Source organism: Micropterus salmoides, unplaced genomic scaffold (assembly GCF_014851395.1).
Source record: "Micropterus salmoides isolate LMB-PRFRI ecotype aquatic unplaced genomic scaffold, ASM1485139v1 Ms_hic_scaffold_22, whole genome shotgun sequence".
Classification (NCBI taxonomy): Eukaryota; Metazoa; Chordata; class Actinopteri; order Centrarchiformes; family Centrarchidae; genus Micropterus; species Micropterus salmoides.
Genome location: NW_024041373.1, coordinates 21,488,565 through 21,512,372, shown reverse-complemented (window position 1 = coordinate 21,512,372; position 23,808 = coordinate 21,488,565). Strand labels below are relative to the sequence as shown.

General features: G+C 39.1%; 1 protein-coding gene and 1 long non-coding RNA gene across 2 annotated transcripts in view; both read right to left on the bottom strand.

Annotated features, from left to right (window-relative positions):
* Positions 1-23,808, bottom strand: part of arid5b (AT-rich interaction domain 5B) — a 72,370-nt gene that overhangs the window by 35,246 nt on the left and 13,316 nt on the right. The window contains exon 4 of the mRNA XM_038736899.1: positions 4,207-4,437. Coding sequence (XP_038592827.1) covers positions 4,207-4,437 — 231 coding nt within the window. The remainder of the gene's footprint in view (positions 1-4,206; positions 4,438-23,808) is intronic.
* Positions 18,056-18,767, bottom strand: LOC119916922. The gene is made up of 2 exons (XR_005447188.1): positions 18,514-18,767; positions 18,056-18,184 (listed from the first exon to the last, which is right to left on the bottom strand). It is a non-coding gene; the product is annotated as an uncharacterized LOC119916922 (long non-coding RNA).

The window sequence follows — 23,808 nt, the reverse complement described above, 5'->3', positions numbered from 1 at the left end:
AAGCAATCAATAGGACACATCCTGCTCTAAGTGTGTTAGGGCTTGTCATACAGCATGGCATGTTATATGCTGTGTATAAGTGCCTATACGGTAAAAATATATGTCTTTCATTTGTTCAAAAAAACAATTTTACAGATATGTAAGGACATGACAGTGTACTATAAGTGGCCTTCCACCAGATGTCCCGTTCCTTGTTATATAAAGTCCTGATTATGAAATCTGAAAATACAGCAACAACATGCACTCTTTTCTCCTCTAAATTTCTCCTCTATGGCCTTTGTATACCATGACATATGGACAATGAAAAATTCATGGGCTGGTGGTTAACACAAATCTGCAGAGGAGATGGGAAAACATGAGCTTAGCAAGCAGTTTGCCTATTACATTAACAGACGGGGCTGTCATGGGACGATATTGGTGTATGCATATTTCATCTAATCTGATTTCATGTTTAAAGAGGGAGCGAGAAAGTGGTTCAAGTTGTGGAAACAATGACATCATACTGTATGTTCATCTGGTGGCCCAACCCAATCAAGCTAGCAGGACTGAATGTTTTTAAAGATATTATCTCAGAATACTGGTTTAAGATTTTAACATGTTTCTTCCTTTGCTTCCTTTTCTCTTCTTTAGTTTAGTATATTCATATCAGTTTCAGTGAAAAGATGTGTGATAGGAAATCACAGGAAATCTTTTTTTTCTGTCAAACACAGATGCAACTTACTCAGACAAGCAGAAACAGCCTCATAAATACACACGAAGCACAACCAAATTCAGCCACAGATGTACAAAACTAGCACACATGCACCGCATTACAAAAATAGACTGTAAAATTCTGTTTATGAAGAGTGCATCTGGACAATGTTAATATATTGAAGCAATAAATAGTGTTTTTATACTCCTCCCACCCTGGAGGATTACAAAAAAGGATTCCAAAGGATTGTACTCAAAATGTTTCTTTTTAATAAAAATCAAACCAGCACTGAGTGAGAGATATTTCAAACAAACACACACTGAGCTGAGCATGAAATATATAGTTTCTGTGCCAAGGAAAGAGACCTGGGGAATATAGGACAAATGAGAAAGAGAAAGAGGAGGAGGAGGGGCAGCTCCTCTCAACTGCTTTGCCTCAAACATGATTGCCTCACTAACTTTCAAAATACTGTTGATTTAAGCAATGTGCACACACGGAGTGTTAGGTTTCTGAAGGGGTTTGGGGGGGGGGAGGTCAGCAGTTTGGGAGCATAACTTCAGAATCAAAGAAAATGAGGAAAATGTTGGTCATAATATTTTCTTGAACAGACGCCCAAATGAGTAGCTGTCAAGATGCTCTGAAGCTCTGGGATGTACATCTTGTTTAAATATATCTTGTACAGCACCTCTAGGTCGAGCTTATAAATATTTATGTTATTGCTTTGTATCACATACTGTATCCATGCCAAATGAATGTGAGTAATACTCAACAGAACCATGAAAGCTAATAACAAAACCTTGAACCTTGTCATCTGTCATTCAGCGCTGGATTGTCCCAATCAAACTATTTTTGGCTTTTTCTTACCGAGTGGCCTCAGTAATGATAATATTACTATAGTACAGCACATTATATATGCTCTATTAGGTTTATACTGTACAAGTGCTTGTGTTTCATTAAGTATGTCAGCATGCACACAGTAAGTGCTGTGAAGAATATATGTGCCAGAGAGGTCTTCCACACAACATATATTTCCTTTTCTTCGATTGTGCAACTAGTACAGTCCTTCTGGCAAGATATGAAACCAGGGACATGGAGTAGCATGGGTATAATCAATCCACGCTGGAAGAAAATGCATGATAATTATAAACAAAAACTGTGTCATTCCCCATGAGGAAAGCAGCTGCAGTGGTGACAGGCGATGCTGAATATAACATAAATATGGATCACAAGACTGAAGATTTGGTAACTAACGCAACCACAGTTTTGCTCAGGCTGAATGTAGATTGAGTTTTTAAAGAAGCTCAGTCTCCGAAAACGGTCATTGTCATACCAGGAACCATCTTACATCATTGAGTAAAGTCAGAGCAAATATTAAATTTATCACAGTCATTATGTACACAAGAGCAGCCAGAGCATGCTGATGTTTCATATCTAGTACACTGGACATGATCAAATAAAAAAAACATCTGCTGTTGATAATATAATAAATATGTACATGATTATGCTGTACATACACCTGCTGTAGTGCTGTGTTGAAACCATAACCAGGCTACCAAGAATAGATTGGATTTAATCACCAGGCTTTCATCTGATGGCTACATTTCACACAATACAGTACCAACAGGCATGCTGAAAATCTGCAATAGCACTTTTTTTTCCTGAGGCCTCTCGTCTCCTTTACCCCCTGAGGTAGCCTGACACACTTTCATGAATTAGCCTAAACAAGACGGACGGCTATTAGAGCTGCCACAGCAGATTTGGCTGAATCTAAAAGGTCAGAATTAGCATTGAGAGAAACACAGAATAAAGTCCTAAAATTGTTCCCCAGATCAATGTTTAACTTTTTAATATTTCACAGCTGCACAGTAATGTTTCTTACGTGTCCACAGTGCTGGTATTTGTCCTAATAAAGGTGGATTTAATATGGCATTTATAGCTGCTTTTTGATACGGAGCCTGTAAATGGCAGGAGAACTTTACTCAGCAGTTGTGTATGTGTTGAAGTGCTTATGTACAAACATTCGTGTGTGTGTGTGTGTGTGTGTGTGTGTGTGTTTGTGCCTATAAGTAAGGCGCCCTTGACGCCTTAGTTCACTTGGCAGGGTGATGGAAATTACTTGGCTCTGCTGTTTTGAAACAAATCACAAACAAGTCTCCTAGCAGCAATTCAAGCTGAAATAAAAGCCTGCTTCAAACCTAGTAAACGTTCATGTGAATAACACAATCTGGTTGCCTTAGTCAAAAAAAGTAGAACTCCCCAAGGCTCTGAAAATAAACCTTTAGCTTAAATGTGGCTCACAGAGGAATGGCATTATTGAGCCAAGTGAATGAGCAACAGCAGCCACAGGATGTTAGCGTTACTATTCATAACTTATTTTCCTATGCCTAAAACCGTTTCCCTTCTGGTCTCACCTCTGCTGCTCTCTTAAAATGCAATTACCTACTGGCAAATTTACAGGAAAAGAAAAACAATGACTTTTGACCAGAGGAGCCGTTACTGTGAATGTCAAATTGATGCTGCACAAGAGCCCGCTGAGCTCTGCCGTGTTACAGAGCAGAGGAAATATAAAGAGAGATGAATCACATTATTCCTTTGTTTTAGCCTGGCTCGGGGTTAATAAAATGTGTGGATTCATGAGCGGCAGGGAAAGCACAGTGAATGGCAAATAGACATGTTCCAGCACTTCAAAATTCCTCACTGGAACCACAGAATGCTTTTCATAGGTGTGACTGGGGAGGGTGTTTGAATGGCGGTCACTTGTGTTCGTAAACAGAAAGCATCATATAGGAAAGAAACTGAGACTAAATGAAAGACATATTGAAAGCATATTTCTATGGAGGTCTGGTAAGCTCACTTGTGTCTAATGCCATACCTCCAGATATTTTCATTTCACACCATCCGATGCTGACTCAAGTGACTTCACTTATCAGAGCTCAAATAGCTTCGTCTCGCGCCGCAAAAGGCTTTATACAACTTTTTTCACATATGTAGTAGTACTCGCCAACACCTGTACACATAGTTTGTGTAAAATCAGTGCACTTCCCCTTTAAAAATCCAGCATTGGCTTCTGTATTTGGCTTTGGAACCTAAATGATACAGTAGCTCCCTTTTCTTTGCCCTTTGATGGTCTTCACTTTGATAGGCGGCTCTTGCACAAATTAAATGTTTAAATGGACTCAAGTACATTTTCTGGGATTTCACACAATAGAGCTAAATTGCTTGGCCTGAAAAGTGCAAACACTCTCCATTTCCCACTAAAAGCCGACTTGAACAAATGGTCAGGGTAACCATAATGACATAATTGAAAGTATGAGATGAACCGTACTATGAGAATGAGTTTTAAGTGCATGGTTACTTTCAGGGCTCAGGACATGAGGAGTCTGCTGTTTCATGGGGCAATGTGCATCACTCCAAACTGCCATAAACTGCCTCTGTAATGGCTGTGTGCATTTCAGATGAGCTAATATGTTAACTTATCTGAAGGCGACAGTCAAATCTCCAGCTGCCACACTCACCAAATTCATCACAGATGCTCTCGTTCTGCAGCAGGGCGGGGTGTTCGAAGGTGTCCCGGCAGTACAGGATCCTCGTGCTCCCGCCCAAAGCAGCAATGCCGCCCAGCGCCAGCACCGTGTGGTCTATAAGCAGAGAGGACGGTTGCTCTCTGACCCGCGCCAAAACTGAGCGGTAGCGGCAATACTGGGGGTAACTGAGGACCAAAACCTTCCGCCCATCCTCCTCCTGGCCTGAAAAACACACAAAATACAGACACACAGTTAGAAGGTCCAGAGATTTAATACATACGTAGTTAATAACCTTGACATTCAATAAGGACATTTGCAAGGAAATAGAGAATGTTTTGTTTTTCCAAGTGCTGCTGTTAGATTTGTAGAGAATGGCAGCACTTCATTTTACAGGACACATTCACTCTTCCATTTCTCTTCAGGTTTTACTATTTTATTCTCTCTCATACATCATTCTTTAGCTACTCTTTTATTCTGGCACATCTACTGCAAATCTGCTGTGAATATGATCCTTTTACTATTGGCCTTAAATAGCAAGGTTGCTCGTAATGTTTGAGATCTAAGACTTTAGGGTTGTCCTGCTGTAATGTTTAGTGAGTGTCAGATAAATCTCAAGAAGCTAGCTACATCTTTGCTATACGCTAATTTATCAAGTGCCAAACAATCCCCAGCAAAGTTCTGTGTATCACATACAAATATATTCATCTCTCTTGTTACCTGATGTCTCTGTGTGTTTCAAGAAATGCATCACATTAAGGAAGAAACCTGCTCTAATATTGCTGTTTCATTGTGACTTGAAATAGTTTTCATGAAAGCATTCCTAGACACTACACCCTTTCATGGCTACAACACGTTATGTTGTTGGGCTGCATGTTTGAAATGCAAGACATGCATCGCCATTGGGATGACAAGAGGAAGCACTCTAGATCCTTGCTACTTTAACTGACAAAGTTTTTTAACAAGCAAGTTTGAGGTGGTTTGAGGTGTGTGTGTGTGTCCATTCGCAGCCTGGGTAAGTGGGTAATGTCTTCCTGACTCCTGACCTTGTTACCCTACAACCATCTAAATACATGAATTTAGTTATACCTGCTGGAAAAATCAAATATATAATAATTTATGAGAAAAATAAAAACACTGTGAGTGAACATCTTGTTTGACAGTAGTACAGTTGGCTGATAACAAAGCTCACTGTTTTACTCAGGTAGTAGTGAAACCTCCCATTAGAGCCAGCCTTTTCCATCACCTTAGTTGTGATGTTTCTAATTAATATTCCACTGACAGTGTGTACGTGACTAATTCATTATCACCTGTGACAACTAACTGTCAAAGAAATTTCTTCCGTTTTTTTGGAGAACCTCTGTACAGGAAGTAGACTGAGGTGACACAATAAACTGCCATAGTAGCCAGGAAATATGCTCACAGACAAATCAAACTGTTGAAAAGAATCTACTCGGAAGACACAATGATGAAAAATACCACGAGTCAATACAGGAACATTTTTAAACTAGTGATGTCAGAAATTAGAGAACAGAATTCAAATATGTTAAGGTGGCTGTAAAGTCACTACCACCCATCAAATATACATTTGATTAAATGTAGCATAGCCTCTTTTTGCTTCTATAAAAACCTCTTCTTACAGTATATATCATCTTCTATATGTGGATGTTATGCAAATACCAGAACATTAAAGCTACAGGTTACTGATTAAAATGATGTTTTTATGCAGTCCTGCTTAATTACAACAGAACATCTCCTGCCACCCGCATTACCGAAATACATTAATCTATAACAAATTACATGCTCAATTATTATTTTTATGCAGCGGGAGATGGAACTGGATAAATAAGGCACTTTAGAAGAGAAATCATTTAATGAGCTAATTTGAAGATGTAGAAGAGACACTGCACAATTTTTAAAGATGGTATTGGGCCCAGTGTTTCCCCTTGGATTATTTTGCAGGAGCTCTATGTTCTGCTAAATCTGATTAGTTTTGTCTGCCCTCAATGTTGAATATGTTCGCCATAAAATAGGTTTAAGTCTTACCTACCATAAACACTGAAATGAAATAATCAGAAGTAATGACAGTGTGCAATATGAGTTGACATGACAGAATTTAATGTAGGCCAGAAACTCATGGTTATTTTTATCATCAGTTTGTCTGTCAGTTATTTTTGATCTTGATCGATTGTTTAAAATATTAGAAAATAGTATTAAAAAAAAAGTCCATTTCTCAGAGCTCAAGCAGACATATTTAAACGTATTGTTTTGTCTGACCAACAGTCCAAAACCCAAAAACATTCAGCTTAATCAATCATCAAAGACTACTGCAAAGACATTTGATAATACTGAAACCACTAAAATATTTGCTTAAAACATTACTCACAAGGTTAAGTAATTACTAAGTATAGTTGCTGATGAATTTTCTGTTGATCAACTAATTGATTAATTGACTAATTGTTTCAGCACTAATATAATATGATAAATGAATATGAGGTGACTTTATATGACAACATACAGTATAATAAATTATGATGTGTCTGGTCCAGAGCTCCAATGGGTTTATCTGAGAATGCGATCATAACATGTTTCTAATCTTCTATTATATATGTATAAAATAAAGTAATGCAGTACAGTACAGTACTGCACAATGAATTGAAATTGGCCAGATCATAACATATAGATAAAATTATATATGTGCATTGCTCAGTGAAGCTTCAGTCAATGTCACATTTTGTAGACTCACTTGCTCTTATAGAGTGTTTTTTTGAAAGTAGAGTGCTAATATTTTTGTAGCTTACAAAGTCAATGGTTCAACAGTTGATGAAGCAGAGTCAGGCAGTTTGAAACACGATTTATACATGAATTATTCACCGTCCTGTCTGCTTTTACAAAGCCCTTGGACATGACATTCATGGGAATTTCTGCTGGTAAGTTAATATTTCAAGGGTGGCTAACTAGCAAGCTTTTCACTTTGTGTTCCTAAAGACAAAACAGGCAGGTTTTAAAAATGCATCTTTCCCTTTTTGGTGTTATTCTAACAAATTGGAGGCTGATAGCATCACTGAAATGTGCAGCAGAAACAGGACAGGAAGGGCACCATTCATGACATATTTACAACAGCTGCATTCCCAACAATCAGCGTAATTAGTTCCAATGTACTCCAATATGATGACCACTTCAAAAGAAATTATTAAAACCATTCAACCAGCACACATACACATAGACACAAGACAGCCTATGTGGAGGCAGTTGCCAAAAAGCCTACAGATTTACAAACACACATATTCCTGCATACATGCACATGCGTATCACGCTGCAGACACACACATTCATCAAAGATTGCAGCAGTTGTCATACGCAGTTACAGCTCAGAGGTAGAGCAGGCTTTGTTTCCAAATGTCAGGGATTTTATTGTAAGCGGTCACCGTCAAACCTGCTCTTTCTCCTGAGGACTCTCACAGCATTTCACTTGATTAGATTCAATTTGAAGAGAGAGCTGCAGGGCATTAATAACTGTACAAAGGCATTGTAAAGTATGCATGTCGATGTGTGTGTTGGTGCATGTAATGCACATTGAGTGTGTGTACACTTTAAAAATTCCTTTTGTTCTTACAGCCCGACCTTTCAAAAAAAAAAGGACGTCTCTATCTTTACGTAAGCTTTCTAATTGGTCGGGGCCATGGCTGTATCACTGGAGAGCTGGAAGACATTATATGAGAACATTATGCAATTTGTTTCTCTCTCTCTGGATCTCTTTTCTATTTTCTCTGTCTGCCTGTCAGTCCTCTCCTGGTGGTAGTATAGCATGATGATCATACAGCTGTGGTGTGGCAGATTATTTTCAGAACACGCTGTAAAGCTCCTGGCCTCATAAACTACAATAGTGTCTGGGTCATTACTGCTTTACAGTACAGCTGACGTTATAAACACTCAGTCAGTGCAGCACTTAATACAATATACAGTTAACTAATAAAGTATACCAATAGTTCAGTACAATATTTAGTATTATACATTTGATGCTCTGAGCAAATGTAATACACTTAAATAGACATTCCACTAATTTTACACATCACCTTGCGGAGTGCTACTCAGCCTGTGAAAACAGTTTTATAATGGATTCTGCAGCTCTGCAGGCTTTCCAAAGTCTGAAAAATAACCCTGATTATGTCATAGTGATGTCATCGGGGTTGGGCACTGAACAAATGTATAACAGAAAGCCTGTGTTACAAACTGGGGGCAAAAGATGTGGGGGTTTACAAGCTGAGAGAGCGATCAAGTTGCAACGTGGGAATTGTAGGATCCAGCGTTTTTGGAGCTTGGACTTCAGTCCCCCAACTTTGTATAGGTCTAATGCAATTTTAACTTGCTTGAGTGCTGCATTAATTTGTGTTTCACTTAAAATACAAATAGTGTAAAATAAACAAAGAGCTACAATACAAAACAGGAGAGTTTTTAACTGTGACTTGAAAGCATTTCTGGCATTATACTGTGTAGTAAACTGGTGCATAGTATAGGAGCCATAAATAGAAATACTCAGACAGACAGCTAAAGGACCCTTTTATATGTTTGTTATGGTATGTTAATAGCAGCAGCAGCAGTAGTAGTAGTAGTAGTAGTATGAGCTAGTTAAAGACGCCTACAGTGAAATACTGTAGACTGGAGCTCTGCCAGCCCTAAAAAGTGATCTTAAAAGCAGTGAGTGGTGTGTGGAGTGATATTAGCATGCGTCTAGTCTTATTTAGGAGTCTGGCAGAAGAACTTTGTTCAAGCTGTAGACACTTCAAGGATGACTGACTTACTGAAGTAAAAAGTGCATTACAATAATGTAACGAGGATGTGACAAAGGCATGGATAGGTTTCACTGTATTTGAGATGACAAAATGGGACTGATCTTACTAACATTCCTGAGATTAAAAGAAGCATGACTGAACCAGTTTTGTAATATGTAAATTGAAATGCAAGCAGGAATCAAATTTTTACACTTTCAGACACAGGCATTACATGACTACAGCAGGAGTCCAGAAATTATTGAACTGCTTGTGCAAACGGGGTCAGGACCAATGATTAAAATGTGTGTTTCAATTTAAGATCCGAGCCTTCCACCCACTGATGTCGGGAAGACAATTATGTAAAATGGACGGTCTGCTAAACTCATTTGTGGCCTGGAATACCTGACAAATGACATCAGTCACATAGAAGTTTCACACTGCAATGGTTTCTTTCTTTACACATAGAAACATAATGGATTTTCAGGTATTGTTTAGACCAAATAAACTGTACAGTGAATCAATACAGTATGTTACTGGTGTGGCTTTGTAGGATTGTACTTTGTTACGAATCATGAGCCAAAGGATAGGACAGATGCTGCACAAATGAATAACAACTGAAGTCAAAGCAAGCTGTATGTGTTGATTTTCTGAAGACAAACGCATCCAAACATCTGTCACTCAGGTGTGCATTAGTATTATTCTTCCAATGCCTGTAGTGTTAACAGTAAAAAGAGTAGTTACATTGCAAAGCATTTGAAGATATGAAATAAATAAAAAAAACTGTCCGGTAGAATAAAAGTCAAAGGCTTCATTTCTGAGCTGCAGTATTTTCTTCTTACCACTACATTTGATTGTATTGATTTCCTGGCTTCCAGGCAGCCACTGTTTACTATTCACAACAGTACAAAAATCAACTTGCAGACTTTCATGTAGCTAATAATGCATTTGGTAATCTATCACAGAGAATAAGTTAAAAAAAATCCTTCTCTGATGTTCGGTTTTAGTAAACAAGGACATCTGAGAGTCATCTGCCAAACTGCAACTTTTTAATGCAGAAAATTCACACGTGCTTACTGTAACATCTGTGTCTGCTTCCTGTCTGTCTTCCTCTCAAAATTACTCATGAATGAGATGCTTTTAGCAGCTGACTCTTTTTTTCATCTTGGAAACTGAATTTCCTTGAACAAATCATCGCATTTCAAATCAGACAAATCACTTGCTAATGCATATCAATAAAAGCAGGTTTTAAGTATTTGCAAGATGATCTTCTTGCTGCGCTGACATGAAATGACACTAGGGGTAAAACATTACTTGATTAATGTATTGGTTGACTGACAGAAATTAAATGATTAAATGTGAGAATTAGCTCCTTTTGAATATGAGTGAATATCTCAAATATCAGTTGAATATATTTGCCTTTTGTTCAGACAAAGCAGGCAAATTGACTGTTAATGAAACAATTGTTCGATTAATCATAAAAATAATCAACAGAACAATTCCTAATATAAATTATTGTAATTAGCGACCCTGAAAGCACAAAAAGAGGAGACTACATCTAAAATCTTGTTGATGTAGCATCTATAGGAAAACATTTGTGATTCCAAGTACAGGGGATTCAAAGTTTATGTGTTAAAACATGCAAAAGTAACAATATAGTCCTTTAAAAGATACAATTATTGGAAGACTGTATCACATTACACTGTAAGCGACACTACTGCAGTCCACAGCAGACTGGTAAAGTCATTAGCTACAGTAGCTGTCATGAGACACTCTGCATGGTGAAATACGGAACTCAATCTACTCCAATGTAGTAAAAGCAACATGCTGTAATATATGCGCACAATATTTGGTTCATAAATATGACAAAATGATATTTAACAACACAGGATAGATTTGATATTTGTGGGGGAAATATTCCAGTGAGCCGGCTCCTCCTTTGAGGAAAACCGCTTAGTAAAAAGGGGAAGAGAGGAGATGGTACTGTAATGCAGCCACGCTGTATATGAGAGAAACAGGAGTAGAAATAAATATGATGGGAACAAGCTCTGACAGTGCATTGTACCAGAAAGAATTAAAGAATATTTTGTGTAATTACATGAAAGGAAAAAATCCTGCTTCTCTTCCATAACAAGCATGATAAATTAGTCATCGTAATCAAAATCTCAGAAATGCTGCATACGACATGAAACTCATTATTTTGGAATGAAGCAGCTGCTCTGCTGGATGAATAGCTATTGCAATGTTAGATGAAACATCATTGATATCATTGAATTTGAATTTACTGCTGCATCTCTGAGATCCTCTGCTTTTATTGAAGAATTTCTGTAGCGGCTTTGCAAGTTGGGAATAAAACTAGTCTTTAATATGAGGGCTGCTGACAGTTAAAAGCAGATCTGCGCTGACTAATTAAAACCCAAATGTGACTCATGTAAACTATGTCATTTACATTCAACCAAGCTTAAAAATATTCAAAGTGCCCACAAGCTCTGACAAGATCTTTCAGGCAAGTGTGCCCATTTCTCTTGTCACAGACGAGCACGGAAAAGCTCAAAACCATTACTCGCATGCTCCCCGTCACCCGCTGTAGTCCTTAAATCACTCACTCGGCTCAAATTTGCTGTTGTCAACATTTCCACATTATCTGCTCGGCCAAGGAATTTACTGGATCCCCCTGCTGCTTTTGTGGGGTTGGTGAGAAATGGCAAGGTATGTAACCCAGAGCCAATAATGTCACGTTCATATTTGATGTGTGTGTGTGTGTGTGTGTGTGTGTGTGTGTGTGGCTTTTAAAGCACCAAAACAAGTCTAAAAGATTTAAAAATAGGCAGAAAGTAATATATTGGTGAAGATCAGAGAGAGAGAGAGAAGAGAAAGAGGGAAAAGCAGAGAGGAGAAGGTTCTTGTTTGGTATTCTCACTCCATCCTGCAGGCTCTCTCCGTGCTGTGTATTGATCTCCGAGGTTGCCCTGTTTCCATTTAGCTTCTTCTTATAATATATAACACATCTCTCTGATTCATCTGCCTTCTCTCTCTCTCTCTCTCTCTCTCTCTCTCTTTCTCTCTCTTCTCAATGAGGGGACATGACACTGAGAGGAGGCCATTTAAGCAGGAGCTGGCACCCGATCTGGCTATTGGTTTCATGTTATTGAAACCTGACCAAATAAAGATGACACCTAATTGAAATGATTGGGAGGCCGGGGGGGGTCACTAGCTGCAACCTTGTGTTTCCCTATGAAGAGAGCATTACATGAAACAATGGAATAAATTCTTTTGCATGATTCATCGTTCGTCCAATCTGTGAATGACTACACTATCGTCGTGGGTAAAACAAAATGTGCTAGAACATTTCTGTAATTACAAGCTAGCCTGTACTGTAAACAAAATCACATTAATTACTCTGAGGATGAGGCATCAATAAATCACTCTATTGGAGTAAAACAAAGCAAAGCCATCACCCAGTGTGTCACGAACACACTGGGTGATGGCTTTGTGAAAAGGGAAGTAGAATTGGAATATTTCAAATGTATTTAATGGATCTGCATTAACATACTGCGTTAGTAAGTGACTCAGTGGCCGTGCATCATCAACATCACAAGTCACAGACATTGACTTGCCTTTGCTCATCATATCAGCTCCAAGCTGTGCTCTCGCACACGAACACACAGTCAGCCATTTAAACAGATACTCCACCTAAAATAGCCCTTTTGAGGATCAAATAGGGCTAAGCGATATGGGTAATATCAATATCATGACATTATTAGTAGTATTTTTGTGAATTTCCCCTCGAGAACAATACAGCCATGTCTTCTTAGGAAGCTGTTTTTTCCTTCGCCAAATATCTGCAAATGTCCTATATAAAATAATCAACCTGACAATGACTAATGACTAATAGTATATTATGTAAATGTATATTATATTGATTAAACGACTATGTGTAATGTGAGATGGGTCGCTCTTACTGATGAGCAAATTATCAACTGACTGCATCTTTCAACTTATTGTTTTGGTCCATTCATGATTCTAAATGAATGCTAATGTTGCTAAATGTCTATAGAAACCTCTCAGCCGCATAATTCACTTTCCTGCTGTCCATTTGTAAACTCAGTATCTTCCAGACATTCATACTTTCAACAACATATTTAAATTTGAACACACAACTCTTGTCAAGGCTGTCTTGAGAGTGGTGTTTTGTTTATAGAGACTGTTTAAGTGACAAGCCCAAGAGGAGTATAAGAATTTCCAACCTACAAACAAGCCGGAGGCAGGCTTGTCAGGGGAATCGGACACTGTTTTTAGTTGTATTTGGGTGAAAATATGAATCTTTGGAACATACTGAGCTTACAAATGGACAGAAGTGCTTTAAGCTGCAGGACTGGTTTGAGACGTTTTTATTAAGGTAAATCAGTTGTACCCATCATGAGTTCAAGCTGATCTGCCATGCTTCGTCATGGACAAACTTTTGTAACCGATATTAAAAAGATTCTGGATTATCAGATACAATGGGTGGAGTATGACTTTAAGAGATATCTGGCTTTTACATTTGTAGGCCATGTCTGTGCGTTAATTCTTCTAAGATAATCATATTCCCACAAAAGGGCACTAACACCCAGAGGAAGTGTTCTATTGAAACCGTACAGAGAGGGAGAGTAACACACAGAGAGGGTAATACATAGAGAGACAGAGAAAGAGAGCCCTCCATGCATGCTGGCTCCTGTTCTTAATTATAGTAAAGTACTAAAGTGCTCATTCATTTCAGCAGGGTGGGGCAGTGGCCTGTGACAAAAAAAAGAAGAAACATTTATATAATTTTCACCTCAATTTATTCAAGTGTGCGGCACAAGGGATGAGGACACACAGCTATGCATACAAAAACAAGTGTGCACACATACACACACACACACACACACTGGTAGTCACACTAATAAGAACTGTACACACACACACACACATAAACACAGAGAAAATTTAACTTCCCTCAGCTTAATTCCATCCCAGATGTTCTTGTGGTTGACAGAGGGGGGAGGGAAAAATGGCTATACCACATTTTCAAAAACACACACCCATATTAAATGTTTTCAGTTAAACAGAAAGAGAGAGAAGAGAAGAGAAGAGAAGAAACAACACAAGCACTTTCCTCCAGTTGATTTATGTGATTCTATTACATTAAACATTCTTTCCCCTGAGCAGGCTCAGCTCCCTAGCAACCATCGCTCGCAGCCCTAATGTGTCTGGCACAGGGCCAGGGAAAGCTGCCTGCCTTATTGATTGCCAGATTGAAAAGTTTGCATTTAATAGGTCCTGTAATACATGAAGGAATTATTCAGAGGGGCTCCTTGTCAAAACCCCAAATTGGTTCTTTTGACTATCAAAAAACAACAGGGGCCTCGTTACAAATGAGCTATCAGAAAGCTCCAAAGGGCCCCTTTTTTTTGTGCCGGAGATGAAATTATGGTAGTTTTGGCCCCTCTGAATGATCAGAGTTATGATGAAGTGAAGGTGAAACCACGATTACTATGAGGTTAGAGGCCACATTGCCACTTAAGATGAGGAAGACAACTTTGTGCCATGTTGATCCCCTTTTGTGTAATGATAGATTGGCCCTAAACACTGTTCGCTGTCTGGTCCCCGGCTGCATCCTGACTAATGAAAGACTACTGCTGGGTTTTGGGGGTCAATCCACTTACGGCGCAGTCAATTCTGAGAGTAAAAACAAGCTGCTCTGCAAGAACCCAAAATGTGCAAATACCACGGGGAGCAAATTTAATCAACTATCTTTGGTTGCAGAAATACAGCTGCCTTTTGACTACATAAACAAGTGAAACCCTCTCTCCATGTCTCTCTCTCTCTCTCCTCAAACAAGCCTAAAAGCTTTTACACCCAGGTGATGATACTCTATCTGCTATGACGACCACTTTCATTTGTCACATAGCTCTGTCCGACACAAACTCAATTGAACAGCTGTGATCAGAGATCTCAGAGATTGTCACTGACAGAGAGAAAGAGGGATACATAGAGAGTTTCCTCGGCTCAGCCTGTAGTAGACAGTATTTCACATATCTTCTCTCCTGCAGAATGAAATGGATGACATGTTTGGCTTTAAATGTATCTTTAATGGGACAGCAAGTTCCCATTTTAGTGATTTCTGTGAGAAGGTTAGAGCAAAGGAGGGAGAGGGAGAGGGGGGTAAAACATCTTATCAGGAGATTGGGAATTGGGTCAGGCAAGGAATTACATGCCATTCTAGATCAAAGTTGCCGTGTGTATTTCCTCAAAGAAGGGCCCCTCATTATCAACTCAGACTTCTTTCTCAGGGCGTATACTGTGTAAAAGGAAACATGATTTAATATGTTTTCAGTACAAGAATGAAGCAAAAAAAAGACAGAGCAGGAGGGGGAAAAAGGAATAAGACTAGAGGCTATTTGGGACAAGCATGTTTCCCAATGGTAAAACTGTAATGAGAAAGAGAAAGGTGGGGGTGTTTATTGAAGATGTTTCGGGGGGTTGTCATTCAGCCTGGCTCCATTGTGAATTCCTGTCATTATATAAGAACCTCTCTTTCTCCCTCTCTCTCCCTCTATCATCAGATCTGTACGGAGGAGGAAGGTTTTAAATAAACAGCCCGTTGAGCTAAGCCAACTGGAACCCTTTTCAATAATTACATCCAGCACAATACTCAATTTACATTGCATTTATTTAGCTGGAGGACTTGACAATGAGGCAAAGAAAAGAGTGACATTAGAAGCGGATGATAACAACTAGAGCGGTGCTCTCCCCAAGGGGAGACGTTTTAGTCTGTGGCATAGAGGGAGACTTTACAGATAGCAATATGTCATTAAAAACCAGTGCCATCTGTTCAGATTTCTTGTTTATGTCTTTGGTATAAAGCGTATTGAAGATACAAAAGCAAATCCCAAAGATGCAAACTATAAGATTTTCTCTTGCATATTTTGGCGCAATTAGTTGTGATTGCACATTCTAACAGCACCACAAAAAATAAAACACTAACACCACTAACAATTGTTTTCCCTCCACAAGCCGTAATGATCTCCGTTTGAAGTTCCCTAGCCCGGTCCTGCAAAAACTGTTTTCACAAGACTGCTGTGTTATTCATGTGACATACACAGTATCTGGCTAAACAAGCAGGTAATTTCTGATAAACTGCTACCAGCTTGGCTTCAAACTCATTCATTCCAGATTACAGAACACGACCTCTGATGTGGCAAACCTCCGCTTTACCAACAGAGCTGTAATCACTGTAATGCAGCACATACAGTGTGTGTAGCTGCTTGTCTCACATTGCACAGGAGAGATAAGAACTTCAATGGAGGAAATCTACTAGCTCCGATAATAAGTTTATGTTCACTGGTCAGTCATGCCAAAAAATGCTTTTTATTTCTTGCTCTATTATTGGTGTATTGTTATTTCAGAACCACTCGCAATGAAACAAGTCCAACATGAGTTGAACGTGACAGTGGGAGATATTTTTGTTTATGCGCTTCTTTTTGTTTATTTTATGAAACCCATCCATGGACTGTTGTGTATTTTGTATACAGAAGAATAACACAGTGAGAAGAGACATGAAATGAAAACATGAATCATGGAAATTATCTGGCTAAGGTTTCTGTTGTCTACGAAGGCATTGTGATGGCTGGCAATATGTGTGTCAGAAGACCAAGGCTATAAATGATCAAAAACGCTACTGGAATCAATTTGCTCCTCATGAAAGCCAAAAACTGAAATATTAGATTAGTTTCCTGAATATGTATCGCATTGTATCTACACAGCTGTTCTTTCTCACATTCAATAATCTTAAATCTTTAGCCAGATAAATTAAAGTTACACTTACTACACTGGAACATAGTGATTCTGTGACTCAGCTATTGTAAACTTTGGATATTATCCTCTGACAATCCAAATGAAACAACAGCTTTCCATAAGTTATGGCTGAGGGGAAAATCATGGGAAAAAACAAGACTGGCTGAATGCCTCTCATTTTGCCAAGTGCTCCTCAGGCCAGTACATAACAAGGAAATGGACTGACAGGTTGAGAAAGAGGACAGAGAGGCATCAATGATCTATTGTTTGAAGCCAAGGCACTCCTTCCAACTCCTCTGGCAGTCAATATATCAAAGAAACCAAAATATATTACACCATCTGCACAGAGATATTTTACAAATACAAATGACGTCATTTGTATTTCTTTGGCTTAATAAAAGCATTAAGAGCGGTTATGTACCAAAGCAAGTATGTGTGATCATGCAGTCTGCATACACACACACACACACACACACACACACACACACACACACACACCAAAGGTCTGGAATCTATCAAAGCCCCCATTGCAATTACCTTTCAATGCGGGTAAAATGCATTACCTCTGTGCTGCGAAATGAACACTATGTTATTCCTACAAGACTAGAAGTCTATCTTCCATACAGTGTACTACAGTATATAACCTGCAGCCTGGCTCTGTGACCCTCTTGCATCGGTTCTGCTTTACAGATTATGACAGATATTAAGTGGATGTTGAGAGTTGATCCGAAATCAGCAGTGAGAGTTTTTTTTTACCCTGGCACAGGTCTGACTGACAGTGTTTTTCCAACGCTATAATACTAAGGTAGTATTAAATGGGTATTTAATGTGAGGGTTCATTTGTTCACACATCCTCATGTACTGCAGAATTCAAGTTATTATTAATGTGTTATTAAATCCTGAAACCCCAAAGCCTGAAAAAAGTGAGCCATGACTTAAGTTTGATGAGACAGAACTGGATCTTTCACACTCACATTAAACTGGATCGTCTGAATGAACTGTACAGACAGTAACAACAACAGAAAATCTCCCTGTGACTAGTCACCAGTATCAGTGCATCTTTTGTTTATTTTTTGACGTCAGTGTCAAATGAACTGGTTCTGCACTTTCTAGATTAACTTGTCCAAGATAATGCAATAATCGGAATCATGTTCATGTGCCTTTTTCAGAAATACTTCAGCCCATGCCGTTCATATTCAGTGGTGGAAGAAGCATTCAGTTCCTTAATTTCAGTTCAATCAGGAGAGACTTCATTCTGAGTGAACAAATATTTTTATTGCCATGTGCACATTAAAGTGGAGAATTGTCAGAGTCTTTGGCAATTAGACCCCACTGACATCATCATATTTTAAGGTGGTGATGAAGCCGTTGTGGTGGTGGTGGTGCTGATGGGATGAAGAGAATTGATTGACTGATTAAATACTCGGGCCTACTCAGCAGAAAAACATGCTCCTAGTATAATCATATATTACTGGATTAATAATACTGATGTATTAATGTATAAGTAGCATTGAATTGGAGATAATTTATACAAATTCTGTTGGGTAGAGTAATATGTAAAAATGTATCATATTTGATAAAGTGTGTTTTGTATGTAAAATCATAATCTGTGAAGCAAGTAAAACTGTCAGATAATGGTGAAAGTGCATTTTTTCCTACAGAATTGCAGGGAAGTAGAAATATGAAGTAGCATAAAATACTAAAGTACAAGTACCTCTAATCTGCACATTCCGCCACTGTTCATATTCTCTTCACGATGCTATGTCCCTGTGCGTTCTTCTTGCTGTTGATTTGAACTTGAAGTCCTTTTGATATGCACAACAGGGCGTCCTGAAGAGGACAGTTTTACATGCATTCATAAAGCAGATGGACTGGCATGCTCATAAAATATGCAGAGTTATTAATTGTACAATCTGTGATGTCTAGAATGCCTACCGAGCAGCACAGAATCATGCACATCTATCTATCTGAAGGGCAGAACATGAAACTGCCAGGGAAGAAATAAACATAACAAGGAGACATGTACAAAAGGCAGTTATGCACTGAAATATTAATGTTGCTGTAATACTCAAAATGAGCATCATTGTGACAAAGACGAATATAGAAATGTATCCAGAAAGACTGCTGGTTTGGTAACACTGAAGTGTGACTCAGAGTATAACTGGAACTGGCAGTGAGTTTTGTTTAAGAAAAGAAAGCAAATGTTCCTCAATCAACACGCAATCTCAGATAAAACCTCCTGATCCGTGTGATTTTAAGGCTATTCATAACAAAAGAGTCATAACAATAATTAAATACAAATAAATCTATCAGGAAGAGCTAGTGTGCTATGAAAGAACCCTCACTCCCTTTGTGTCTATTTAAGATGCCTGGCAGAGGTCACATCAATAGCATCTCTGTTGTTCCAGACCTGACTAATGGAGAAAAGAGAGACACAACTGTTGTAATGGGAGAGACGGAGTTCTTCATTTCCTCTGAGGCCATTCTCATTGTTTAACCATCCACCAGCCTTCAGCCCCCTCCCTCGCACAAGAAGGAAAACACATTATGTGACATTCCAGAAATAAAATAACACAAATTATTAATGAATATAGCTATCCAAAGAGGCTGAATTTGATTACGGTGCAAGCCATAACAGGATATGTCTTGGGTGTTGGGTGGTCTCTCTCTCTCTCTCTCTCTCTCTCTCTCTCTCTCTCTCTCTCTCTGTCTCACAGTGTGTCTTTCTCTCTCTTTCTCCCATTCAAATTCGAGGCATGCTCAAACATCTAATAGATTTTTCCACCCCGGCACACAATTTACTGCTTACAGATTTAGAATTCTCTGGCTTCCGGCCAGTCAGAAGTGAATTAATGATATGAGCACATCAGTGAGGAAAAACAGCTTGTGCTTCTCTCTCCTACAGGTCTGAGCATAATGAAGAAGATACTGCCATAACCCCCCCACCCCCACCCCCACCTCCCCACTTCCCACCACCACCAAAAAAAAAGAAACCATACCAGAGAAGCAGAGAAAGAGACGAGGGGGGCGAGAAAGGCACATAATCAATACAAACACTCCATTAAATTACTTCAAAAGGGATTTTGGACAGTTTGTAGAATTAGTTCTGCCGAAAAAAGCAGAAGGGGAAGCAAATATGTTTGAGAGGCGGAAAGCAAACAAGTGCAAACGATACAATCTGCCACATATTCTGAATGGAGGAGTACAGTGTGGTGTGTCTTACAGAAGCATTGCATTCTTTTTTCTGTCAGAGTCACAACATACCATTACTCTTGTAACACCACAACACATTCTCCTTATCTTTTCCAAGAAACCGCTTACTCCTTCCCACGTTGTAGTCGAAACATAAAACATTTTCATGTGTGATAGTGACTCAAAGTCCCAAACATTGTTCTGTATTGTCACCAAGACAAATCAACCATGAGAAGACAGCATCTGTCTGTTTCCTTATCACCAGTTCCTACCCGCATAAACATTCAGTGACGCTCTGAACAGTCTCTGAAAGGGGGACAGAATCTACTCTCTACATCAAATTGAAATGTTCCGACTGAAATATCGTCGGGATATCAACTCGGGTATATGTGCCAAGCTTGGCATAAAGATCAGACGTTGCATCAGAGGGAAATACAGTGATTCCATCCCCGAGCGGGCAAGGCAGTAAAGAATCTTGAAATGCAGTGATATTGCTCCGCGTCTCACTGGCCTACTGCACCTTCCAGCTTAATCAATGTATGTTTAGCTCTGATCACATAGCATGATGTATTAGTGTGTTACAACAGACTACACACTAATTCAAAGCAGGATTTGAGTATAAAGTGTGTTCACACTGGAAAAGTGACCAAATTAAATATACTCAAAGGCCAGAATTTAGTATTTAAAAGCTGGATTTCTGTGTGTGTTGTTAATGTACACACAACGCACAAAGGAAATTGAGGAGCTGCTCACAGCTGAAAACATTTTTAATTATTAGGCAATTTTGCAGCTCAGTTGGTAGAGAAGGTCGGCCATTTATCGCAGGGTTGGTTGCAAGACACAGTACATACAACCTGCTCGTGATGTGGAAATAAATATAAGTAGCTCTGGACAAAAGCACCTGCTAAATGAATGCAATGTACTAAACCTAAAATATGTAACATGCACAGGGATAAAGGTCATTTATTATGGATTATAGAAAAAAAAATTAGAATTAAAAATCCATAATGTCATTCTTTTTTTGCACTTTGATGAAACTCTATCATGTCACATTTTACTCTGGACATTGATGGAGAAATTTTTATTTGATGAATTTTTAATATGCAGCACTCTTAAACAAATATTTGTCAGAGGTCCTAAACCCAATAACATCATTCTTGTAATTTTGTGGCGCTTTAAGGTGCTGCAGCACAAAAATAATACAAAAAGTCCAGGGGAGAGGTGACTGGTTAATACACTGTATATTTTTTTCCGCTTCCATGGTTACATTTTCCTGTCAGGATGTTTTCTCATGATCCTTCAGTGCTAAGGGGTGAACCAGCTACAGATAATATTATAGGTGAGGGCAGGAGTCAGGAACACCATATATGTTCTTTGAATGCAGGAGTCAAACTCTGACCTTTTGAAACTATAATCTTCCACAAAACCTCAACTCACAATCTGTGCTCTGGTTTCCGCACTGAAGGCTCGATCTGAAGGACAAGACAGTAAACCTATTAAGCTATTTTGCGAAAAAGAGCCATCCTTTGTGTTCTCTTTTTGTTTTGTTTTGTTTTTGTTTTTGTTTTTTTTCCTTCTACGGCTCTCTGTTTATCCCAGCACAAGCCAACAAACTGTATCAGCAGATACAGCTCTCCAACACTCGGCCTCCTAGTATATGACCAGAAACCAATTTCGGCAGGCAGCAATGAAAAAAAAAATGAAAAAAGAATCAGGCCAGTTCTCCGGGGAGAGATAGAGGGGCAGAATGTAAACTTCCCTGGCAAGCCATCCCTAGTGGATTGAACTGTAAAAAGAAGCTCTAATGCTCACTTCAATACAAGATAAACTGAGCGGACAGTTTGCATTACCTGATTAAGTGAGCTGCATTACAGATTATGTAAGGACTCTTCCTGCACTCGTAGAAATACAGTGGGTACGGAAAGTATTCAGACCCCTTTAAATTTTTCACTCTTTGTTTCATTGCAGCCATTTTCCAAAAATCAAAAAAGTTCATTTTATTTCTCAGTAATGTACACTCAGCACCCCATCTTGACAGAAAAAAACAGAAATGTAGAAATCTTTGCAAATTTATTAAAAAAGAAAAACTGAAATATCACATGGTCATAAGTATTCAGACCCTTTGCCGTGAAACTCATATTTAACTCAGGTGCTGTCTATTTCTTCTGATCATCCTTGAGATGGTTCTACACCTTCATTTGAGTCCAGCTGTGTTTGATTATACTGATTGGACTTGATTAGGAAAGCCACACACCTGTCTATATAAGACCATACAGCTCACAGTGCATGTCAGAGCAAATGAGAATCATGAGGTCAAAGGAACTGCCTGAAGAGCTCAGAGACAGAATTGTGGCAAGGCACAGATCTGGCCAAGGTTACAAAAAAATTTCTGCTGCACTTAAGGTTCCTAAGAGCACAGCGGCCTCCATAATCCTCAAATGGAAGACGTTTGGGACGACCAGAACCCTTCCTAGAGCTGGCCGTCCGGCCAAACTGAGCTATCGGGGGAGAAGAGCCTTGGTGAAAGAGGTAAAGAAGAACCCAAAGGTCACTGTGGCTGAGCTCCAGAGATGCAGTCGGGAGATGGGAGAAAGTTGTAGTAAGTCAACCATCACTGCAGCAATCCACCAGTCGGGGCTTTATGGCAGAGCGGCCCGACGGAAGCCTCTCCTCAGTGCAAGACACATGAAAGCCCGCATGGAGTTTGCTAAAAAACACCTGAAGGACTCCAAGATGGTGATAAATAAGATCCTCTGGTCTGATGAGACCAAGATAGAACTTTTTGGCCTTAATTCTAAGCGGTATGTGTGGAGAAAACCAGGCACTGCTCATCACCTGTCCAATACAGTCTCAACAGTGAAGCATGGTGGTGGCAGCATCATGCTGTGGGGGTGTTTTTCAGCTGCAGGGACAGGACGACTGGTTGCAATCGAGGGAAAGATGAATGCGGCCAAGTACAGGGATATCCTGGACGAAAACCTTTTCCAGAGTGCTCTGGACCTCAGACTGGGCCGAAGGTTTACCTTCCAACAAGACAATGAAACTAAGCACACCGCTAAAATAACGAAGGAGTGGCTTCACAACAACTCCGTGGCTGTTCTTGAATGGCCCAGCCAGAGCCCTGACTTAAACCCAATTGAGCATCTCTGGAGAGACCAGAAAATGGCTGTCCACCAACGTTTACCATCCAACCTGACAGAACTGGAGAGGATCTGCAAGGAGGAATGGCAGAGGATACCCAAATCCAGATGTGAAAAACTTGTTGCATCTTTCCCAAAACGACTCATGGCTGTATTAGATCAAAGGGTGCTTCTACTAAATACTGAGCAAAGGGTCTGAATACTTATGACCATGTGATATTTCAGTTTTTCTTTTTTAATAAATTTGCAAAAATTTCTACATTTCTGTTTTTTTCTGTCAAGATGGGGTGCTGAGTGTACATTACTGAGAAATAAAATGAACTTTTTTGATTTTTGGAAAATGGCTGCAATGAAACAAAGAGTGAAAAATTTAAAGGGGTCTGAATACTTTCCGTACCCACTGTATGTTATTACTGTCCTCTTGGCTTGGAATACTGAATGTGGGAAACGTGTAATTCAACAAACTTTATACAGTATGTTTTATACAGTATGTTTAACGTAATTAAATGTAAGACTGATTGCTTTAGAATGTTTAATACTTACTTCTTTCTCAGTTAGTTGGGAAGAAATGCTCCTCTCATGTCTGTTCAGTAAATATGAAGCTTCTGCCTGCAGCCGGTTAGCTTAGCTTAGTACAAAGACTGGAAACAAGGGGAAACAGCTAGCCTGGCTCTGTG